Source organism: Moschus berezovskii, chromosome Y, assembly GCF_049115385.1.
Source record: "Moschus berezovskii isolate FMDL1 chromosome Y, NW_MosBer_1.0, whole genome shotgun sequence".
In the NCBI taxonomy this organism is placed as follows: Eukaryota; Metazoa; Chordata; class Mammalia; order Artiodactyla; family Moschidae; genus Moschus; species Moschus berezovskii.
Genome location: NC_142489.1, coordinates 62,853,635 through 62,862,883, shown reverse-complemented (window position 1 = coordinate 62,862,883; position 9,249 = coordinate 62,853,635). Strand labels below are relative to the sequence as shown.

General features: G+C 48.4%; 1 protein-coding gene across 1 annotated transcript; it reads left to right on the top strand.

Annotated features, from left to right (window-relative positions):
- The first annotated feature begins 1,564 nt into the window (after window positions 1-1,564).
- Window positions 1,565-9,034, top strand: LOC148773133 (testis-specific Y-encoded protein 3-like). The gene is made up of 6 exons (XM_088834522.1): window positions 1,565-2,068; window positions 2,706-2,783; window positions 2,931-3,042; window positions 3,142-3,287; window positions 3,407-3,493; window positions 8,792-9,034. The coding sequence occupies exons 1-6, from the start codon at window positions 1,565-1,567 to the stop codon at window positions 9,032-9,034; spliced, it is 1,170 nt and encodes a 389-aa protein (XP_088690648.1).
- Window positions 9,035-9,249: the final 215 nt, after the last annotated feature.

Sequence of the window (9,249 nt, the reverse complement as noted above, 5' to 3'; positions counted from 1 at the left end):
TTCTTCATCATACATGGAACCTTGTCTGTTTCACACATAGATATCTGTGCACACATTTTCTATATGAGTGGGGAATTCTATATATTTCAGATATGAAAAGTTGAGCATATACTTCCCTGCTTGAATTGTGAAATTGTATACATTTCCTATATGAAAATCTCAAGGAACTTTTACTGACAAGAAGTATGTAATTAAGATCTGGGGAGCCAATATGGAATTGGAATTATCCCTATTTCATGAATGAAATTCTGGGCACCACTGTTTCTTTGTGAAATACTTAATTCTTTGTATTTCTCATAGATAAAACAATGACTGTCGACCATGAAGTATGGAGTTCTCTGTAATGCCTGTATCAAAAAGTAGGCTTTCATTCTGTTTCAGGAAAGATGGACTTCTCTACATTTCACATCTGAAGATCAGAATGAACATTTTCCTGGGAGAAATAAGGAAATCTATGCATTTCACACGAACCACTGGTTCTTCAGTCTCTGAAACACCTGTTTGCATTAGTGTCCCTGTGCATTGCACATGTGTGTGTACATATGTGTGCTTGGGTCACCTGATTGTGTGTGTGTGCGTCCTAAGGTAGGTGCTCACTGTGAAAGAGCAGACATCCTAGGCGACAGAGCGTGAGCAGCTCTGTTCCTCTGGGAAGTGCATCCGCAGGCGCCCATCCTTAGCCACCCGGGTGCCTGCTCTAAGACAGGGGCTGGCGGAAAGGGCAAGAGCTGACAGACCATAGGCCAGGGTCTCCACGGTGGTTTGGCCTGGGGCTGCGTTGTGGGGCCCAAACAGCGAGCCGAGGAAAGTGCTCTGCTGCTTCCTCAGACGACGGCTGCATTCCTAACACTGCTCAAGCCTAAGACCCAAGTTTAGGGATGGACTCTGCAGCAGGTGCACCACGGTGAGGTCTGTGTAAGCCCACCGCATCCCCGCCCCCCACCTCGCCCCCACCCCACGCCCTGCCATGGCTTGCAGTATGGATCCGAGGCGAGCACCTCTGTCCCTGAGGTACCCAGGAACCCTGTCTCACCTCTGTGGATCTCTGAGCATATGGAGTCACCCGCTGCTCCAGAGGCAATTTCAAGCTTGAGGATGGTCGCCGCGTCAGGTTCAGGGTCCCTTCCTTCGTCTCCAACTGGCCTGGCTCTCCCAGTCTCTGGTCAGGCACATCTGCACTGTTGAGCAGGCAAAAGGCTTGCATGGACTGGTGCACAGAGCGCTGGCCCGACATTGGCCCAGGGGTCACCTGGGGCCAGAGTGGCCAGAATTCCAAGGGGCGTGGCCCTGGAGCCAACGCCTTTAGACTCCATTTGATTGGTTCTGTCGTGAGGTCTGGAGGTCAGGGTGTAGAGTTCAGCCCCTTCCCGCTGCCATACTACGCGTGCGTGGTGGCTCACGGTTCTGCGCATGCGTGTCTCCCTTTCCCTGCTCATTGGCTGCGCACGAGTATCCTGTTGGTGGTACCGCATTGAGTGCGGCTGCCCGGTGGGCGCGCTGTGCCGGAGTCTGCTGTGCTCTGATGGCCACCTTCTTCACAGCTCCGGGCTCCGGCCAGAACACCATGGCGAGTGAGACGGGGCCAGAGGAAGGCGGCAGCATCCCCGGATCCTGGATCTTGGTTGTGAGTCCGGGTCTTCAGGAGGGAGGGGCCCTGGGGCCTGTCAGCCCAGTGCGGGCGGCAGAGGCCTTGCAGGCCCCAGGTGGTGCGCCAGGCGAGGAGGCCGCCCTCTTCTGGGTGGAGGCAGCGGAGGAAGGTGCGGTCCTGGAGGAGGGAGAGCTGGCGGGAATCGGGCAGGAGTTGCAGCTGCTGGTGTTAGACGTCATGGAGGAGCAGGAGCAGGTGTCCTCGGAGGAGCAGGGCCAGAAACATCCACGGCCTGGAGGCCCGAGCGACCAGCCTGCACTGGAGGCGCTGGTGGCCCTGCAGGTGGAGCTGGAGCCGGTGAATAAGAGAGCGCAAAGGGCGCACGCTCGCCTGAAACATAAGAACTGTCAGAGGCGAAAGCTGCATCTAGAACACAGAAGCGCCATCATCCAGGGAATCTGTGGCTTCTGGGTCGAAGTTGTATCCCTTGGTGTGGTGGTTGTGAATTTTTTTTTTTTTCTTTTGTTGTTTTCTTTAAACCTGGGATATTGCAGGAGCAGTTTTACAGATCTGGCAGTTCTGGTAGAAAGTTGTGTTTTTTTTGGATGATGGGTATTGGTTACCGTCCTGCATATCTGTTCCTGATATTAGATGTGATGTTCTTGCTGTCCTGACTAGCACAAATTGATACTTGGGCTTTACTTGCAGAGGTCCCAGTCAGAATCGTCATTAGCATTAGGGACTCCTCAGAGAAAAAGCTTGTCTGGAATCCAGGTCTTCTCCAAAAAGTTGAGTGAATTTGGGAGTGGGTTTGGGATGTGTAAGTGCTCATACTGGTTGTAGCTAGGAATGCTTGTTTTCCAGAAGTAAGCTACCTTGAAGGAGGCTGAGATGGAGCTTAGGGCCTCCCTGTTAGGAACAGAAGCTCCTTCTGGTAGTGCACTCATAGGCACAGCCTTGGGCCTTGTTCCGCATTCATACAGTCTGCATCCACGGAAATGTGGCGAGTTCACTAGTAGCACATTGAAGTCAGACAATGCCATTCTACTCTTTAGGCTAGCTTTGTTCTTCCAGCACATTTACCTCTAGCATCTAGAGGCTCCTTGACCTAAAGCAGTTTATGAACCACCCCCAGATGTCAGTTATGATGAGCAACCAGGATGAAGAGATGCTTCACTACATGACCAACTTGGAGGTCAGGCAGGGGACCCTGCTAACTGTGGAGGGGAGATGACTGGGGAGGGGAGAGGGCATGGTTTATCCCTGAATACGGGAAAGGACAGCTCTTCTGTAAAGAGGTTTCATACCCACTCCCCCTACCCCCAACACTTTGTCCTGGCAGGTGGAGGAATTCAGGCATCCCACTCATCACTGCAAGATCACATTGTCCTTTCGGAGGAATAGGTATTTCCAGAATGAAGTGATTGTTAAGGAGTATCTCATTAACGTCCCTGGTAAGAGGCAGCTCCCTGGATTTGGGGAGTGGGGGCAGAAGAGTGTAGGTTGAGTGGGAAAGTGAGCTAGGTGTTTCTCCCATACTCCTTTTCCTGCAGGATACCGAGCGTCTCATTCCACGCCGATTCAGTGGTCCCAGGGGTTTGAACGTAAGGCATACAGCCTCAGGCACCACGACAGCAGCGTTAACTTCTTCAATTGGTTCTTTGACCACAACTTCACAGGATCTGGCCGGATTGCTGAGGTGGGGTCCCACGTGGCCACTGGGCCGAAATTGGTGATTTATGTTGGAGTTCTTGGCGGTGCACGGGAAGGCTCAGTGTCTGGCCAGCCCTGTGCCGACCTTGCTCATTTCCCTGGCAGATCATCATAAAGGATCTGTGGCCCAATCCTTTGCAGTACTATGTGAGGAGGAAGGCTCCACCGCGAGAGGTAGCGGGAGGACGAGAGGTGAGGCGCCCAGGGGCTGAGCACTGGCATAAGGGTTGTCCAGGAACTTGGGTCGTTTATTTCACTTGTGGAGAAAGTGAGACTCTGTGGAATCCAGCGTGACACCGGGCACGGGGAAATCAGCAAGAGACAGCAAGTGTGGAGAACTGTAGTGAAAGACAGGTTCTAACTAGAGAAGCCTGAGGTAGATGAAGTGGCCTGGTCAGGCCAAAGTCACTCCAATTTATATCTGAGTCAGCTGCACACATCTCTGAACTGTCATTCCTTGGCCAACAAGTCCAGCCTCAGGCTTCTCTTAAATTGGGATCCACCTACTATTCCTCATGAAGTCCCCTTTCCACCAGGTCTGTGAGTCTCCTTTGTACAAGGCTGTTCCCCCACTGACCCATCACTTGATTCCATTTTGGTCATCACGCTTTTTTTTTTTTTTTTTTCCGTTGCATCTTTTTCACCTGCCACCCTCACTATGAGAAACTGACCACTGTGAAGGATTATGGAGAATAGTTTTTTATTTATTTTAACTGGAGCATAATTACTTTATAATGCGGTGACCGGTTTGGCCGTACATTGGCCAACATGAATTACCCAGAGGTATACACGTGTCCCCCGAATGGTGAACCCACCCCTCACCGCCCTCCCCTCCCTGTCTTTCTGGGTTGTCCCACAACATGACTTTAGTTGCCTTGCTTCACGCATCAAACTCACACTGGTCATCTATTGTTCAAAAGGTAATGTACATGTCTCAGGGCTGTTTTCTCACATTAACCCACCGTCCCCTTCTCCCACTGAGTCCCATGTCTGTTCTTTATATGTCTGTGTCTTATTTGCTGCCCTGCGTGTTGCATGTTCAGTATCACCTACATGGTGCTCAACTCCAGATATTTGTGTTAACATACAGTGTTTGTTTTTCTCTTTCTGACCCACTTCACTCCCTGTAATAGGCTCCACATGCATTGCATCTCACTAGAACTGACTTTGATGCATTCCTTTTTAGAGCTGAGTCACAACACCATTGTGTATCGGTACCCCAACTTCCCTATCCCTTCATCTGCCGATGGGACATATAGGTTGCTTCCATGTCCTAGGTATTGTAATAGTTCTACGGGGAAGAATGGGGTACATGTCTTTTAGTATGTGCTTAGAGGACATGCAAAAATTCACAGACTCTGTCTCCTGGGAACTGACTTGAAAGAGTAAAGTTGTCTTTAGTGTTCTCAGAGAGGGTAGGTTTTCATATCTGTGTCTCTGTCTTTTTTGAAAGGAACCGCCCCTGCTCGACTTTGAGACGTTTATGAGGCAGTGTCCCCATTTCCCTAAAATAGAAAACCTAAGAAGCTGCTTCATGTGAAGATCAATGGCCATCAGAGTTCTCTTGGACGGGAAAGTAGTGAAGAGTGGTCTGGTGGTGAAACGGATCGAGAGGGAGACACAAGTAAACCTGAAATAATGCCGAAGGACAAATAAAAAGCGTCAACTGTATGCGTCTGCGTATTGTTTGGGGAGGGCCTCAGGACAAAAACTTCAGCTGCATGTAGAATTCTCAGTTTACCGTGTGGGAAGTACCAGTCCATGGAGAGTTGTAGAGGTGGTTAAGTCGTATGTGGGGGTTGTGTCAGGAGACACAGTTCTTCCTGTGGGGTGGGGCTTGGGGAGGATGGAGAAAGAAGATGAGGGGCCCATTAACTGTGGGTCTGGCAGTTTTACAAGGGAAATGTGGATGTCCACGCACAGGGTCTGGTGAACAAGGGCCAGAGAGTGAAAAGCTGGAACGCAATTTTGTTGGAAGGTGGTGCCCCAGGTATCTTCTCTGTTGCACAGCATCAGACATTTTAAGAGTACAGAACAAGGAAAAAGCCTTAACATTCAACTCACTATGAAGCAAGAAGGCATTGCAAAGAACTTACAGACAAGAAAAGTTTAGGACAGGGTCCCCCAGTGCCTAATATTTCCTGCCAGTGCTTCAGTACCAGGGGTGGCTTTAGCTCTAACTTGTGCTGGAGTGAAGAGTGCAGAGATAGTCACAGGTCGGTGAGTAAAAGTGAACTGTGGATGGTTGACTTGCTGGTCAGTCTCTGGAAACTTGCCATGACTTGTGTCCCAGTCTCTTCAGGGCTTTCACTTAGGCCCTAGGGTCTAGGTGCTTTTAGATTTGACTGCACACTAGGATGTGTTGTGTAAGGTTTTCTTCCACTGAGTATCAATGTGTGTGAGACTTGGCGGGTTTCTGATGAATTCATGAGCATTCTGTCTCAGTCACCCTGAGCTGCATTTGCTTCCTGTTCCCTGGATGTGTTCATGTTTTCCTCTGTTTAGAATGAAGACCGGGCGTCTCCATTGTGTCTGCCCATGAATGTGAGTTGATGTTCCTTCCTGCGGGTCTGCCTTTGCCTCCTTCTTCTTTCATGATGCACCCATGCTTGTGCTGTTACGCACAGCTCTGCTGCCATAGCTCTCTGAGTTCTTACACTGCCCTGTTCAACACTCCTGCATTGTGTTGCTCCTATGCCCTCTTTTTTTTTATTTTTTTAATTTGTGTATCTTGTTAGATTGCATGTGAATTTGACCCTTTCTTTCACTCCTGGATCAAATGCTTCCAGCATCTTGAATTGTGACTTTTTTAAAGAGTTCCGTGATATCTGTGCTCAACAAGAAATGCGTTATCGCAGGGATAGTTAACAGTGACCCACATTTGGAAACAAGAATGCCTACACACTTAGAGTTATGCCCAACGGGCAAGAATATCACTCGCTGAAGTGAGAGTATTAGTTAGGATCACAGAGGGCAAAGATGTTGCAGGAATGCTTCTGTCAGGAAAGATTTAGGGTTGACTGGTTAAGTGTTCTAAAAAACACTAGTGCAGGATTGAAATACGTTGACTTTTACCCCCATCCATGTATTCTTGCGTTGACCATTACAGTTATGATGAAACTGACATTACCCATGCAGAATTTCTTCATGACTTTAAGTGAATTATCACCCAGGTGATAAGAATTGGGGCTTGCCTTTCTGTAAAGAGAAAGTTGTTAAAGAATTGTTGTCCTCAGTGACCCAGGGAAAAGGGGTGCATGATCAATTTCCAGTTCAAAACCCGTTGCTATTTCTGTGTTGTTTCTGGAAGTAAAGCACAGGGAATGGAATCACGCCAACCTGATTGGCACTGTGAGCCGGTCCAAGGCGATAGGATTAGGGAACGCAGGCACACGTCACTCAACTGTCCACAGTGAGGACTTCCAACCCTGCCAGCCTCTTTGCATGTCAGTCCCCCTCATGAGCAAATCCCATTCACCTTCCAGGATATATCGTGGAAGTAGACGAGGACACTGACTTGATCAACTAGCGAGTGAAGCAGATAACTGGGACTAAAAAAGAGGGGTGCTTACCAAAGTCCATTATACTGCACAAGTAAGCCAAGAGTCGCGCATGTGTGCAAGTTTCTTTTCAGACTTAGGAGTGTGTGTGTATGTGTGCGTGCACACGCATGTGCGCTGGCAAAAATGGGTGTGTGAGCTCTCTGAACTGGCCTGGCTGGGGGATGGAAGAATGGACACTGGAAACGTGAAAGAGCTTGTGTAAGGTACAAAGACCTTGGGGCATCAGAAGCACTGACGTGATGGAAAAAAGCCCAGGGATCTCTCCGACAGAGCAAGATGTAAGTGTAAACGTGGATCCCTGAGCAGAAAGGAGAGACAGGAAAAAAGCACCCGGGGGCAGTCAGGGAGGATGTGAAGGGGCAGAGAACGAGAATGGGCCAGATTCCCAGGCACAGACGAGGGACTACACACAGCCCCTAGGACACCCGGCTACAGAGGGTTTTCTGTCCTCAAGTGCAGGAGCATTCTTTCCCTGACATGACCAGCCACGTGAACCCAGCTTGCCCTCTTCTTTAAGGCTTGCAAGACGGATGGCACTGTAGCATCAGCAGCTGCTACGTGCATAGTTTGCCAGTTTGAAACATCACTCCATAAAAGGGTGTCTTAGGTTGATCCTCTCACCCCCTCCCAGTCCCACAGGCCTGGGCTGATGGGGTTAGCTGGCGTGTGTTCTCTCACCTGGAGGCTGGATGAGAACAGAACTAGTTTGAAAGGACCTCTGTACAATGAATGTTCAGACTTCAATTCCTCTGGCACTGGTGAGTCATGGCTCTTAGCAGGACACTGTCCTTAGCATCTCTGTATTAAGAGATGCTTCATCTCTAAATCTCTCTACAGAGAGAATTCCATGTTTGTGTCACTTTTTGACATGTGGGCAAAAGTGTTCTACGTGCAGCACGGAACTCGGTATTTCACATATGAATCCATGCATGAAGTTTTCATGAATGACATATGCAATTCTCTGCATTTCACCTGTGAAAATCTCACCACAAACGTTCCAAAATGAAAATGGAATTCTCTACATTTTATATGAAAATATACGCACATACTATTTTCCTACGTGAAATTTGGAATTCTGCGTATTTCACATACGAAAAACTGGGTGCTGAGTTTTCCACATGAAATCTGGAGTTTTGTCTATTTCACTTATGAACATCAGGCCACTGATTTTAATACACAAAATGTGGAATTTTGATGATTTCATATATGCAATTCGGGGCACTGATTTTCCTCTGTTGAGGACGGATTTCTCTGTATTTCACATAAGAAAATCTTGGCAGAGACTTACTCCATGAGATACTGAACTTTTTATATTTCATTTAGGAAACTCTGAGCCATTATTTTCCTACATGAAATACGGATTTCTCCGCTTTGGCATTTGAAACTCTAGGCACAGAGCTTTTTCCCATGAAATATGAAATTCTTGTATTGCACACTGAATTGGGAATAAACAAGGTAACATGAAATATGGAATTTTTCATATTTCTCATTTGAAAATCTGTGTGCTGACTTTCCTTCACGAAGTACAGAATGCCGTATATTTAACAATTGAAAGACTTGGCATCAATGTTCCTACAAGAAATATGGAATTTTCTATTTCCTACATAAAGTGATTTTCATGCTAGAGGTGTGAAAGTCTCTATACTGCACCCAAGAAAATTTGTTAGAAGAAAAGTTGTTAATTCTTGGGTGGGAGCAGGACTCATGGACACCCTGCCCTGGCATGCCCTCCACCTCTTGGCAGAATATCCAGCCATCGCCCCAGAAACTCAGTCCTCTGAGTTTCAAGTCAGTGTTTTTCAAGAATAAATAGTCGAGCCTTTCTGCACTCCCCAGGGAGGGGCTACAGGTGGCTACTGATCCCAGAGCTGATTCCTTCATCTCCCAGAGGCTCTGGGATAAACCCGCCCACCCCTGCTCTGTGTAGCACAGTCTCTCCTTTGTGCCGTCCCTGCAATACCAAGGGAACTTGCCCAGCGGGTCCGATGTGGTAGATCAGGAAGTCCTACAGGTGCGTGGGGAGGTCGTGCCTGATCTCTCCTTCTCCAGAGATCCAGACGAGTTTGAAAATGAAGAACAAGTCACTTTCGAAAAGGAGGAATGTTATGGTGAATCGATGCTCCAGCACCCAAGTTCACTGCCACTCAACCAAGGTCACAGCCTGGTCTAAAGGCACACAGATGCCCTCTGTGCCTGCCCAGCGCCTCCCTCCCGGAGACTTCAGTGCTCAGACCGCTGGATAGGAAGTGGTCTGAGGCTGCTCTTCCACAGATACTTAAAGGTAAGCGGAAAAGTGGTTGATAGAAATTAAAGTGAAAACGTCATCTAGCAAGATGAGAACCTTGACAGGAGAGAGGAAGGAGCATGTGGCAAACAGCTTCGGTT

Coding starts and splice junctions, on each gene's coding strand:
- LOC148773133 (XM_088834522.1), top strand. CDS start 1,565: ATGGCGAGTGAGACGGGGCCAGAGGAAGGCGGCAGCATCCCCGGATCC. Junction 2,784..2,930: donor ACTACATGACCAACTTGGAG/GTCAGGCAGGGG, acceptor TTGTCCTGGCAG/GTGGAGGAATTCAGGCATCC. Junction 3,288..3,406: donor GATCTGGCCGGATTGCTGAG/GTGGGGTCCCAC, acceptor TTTCCCTGGCAG/ATCATCATAAAGGATCTGTG.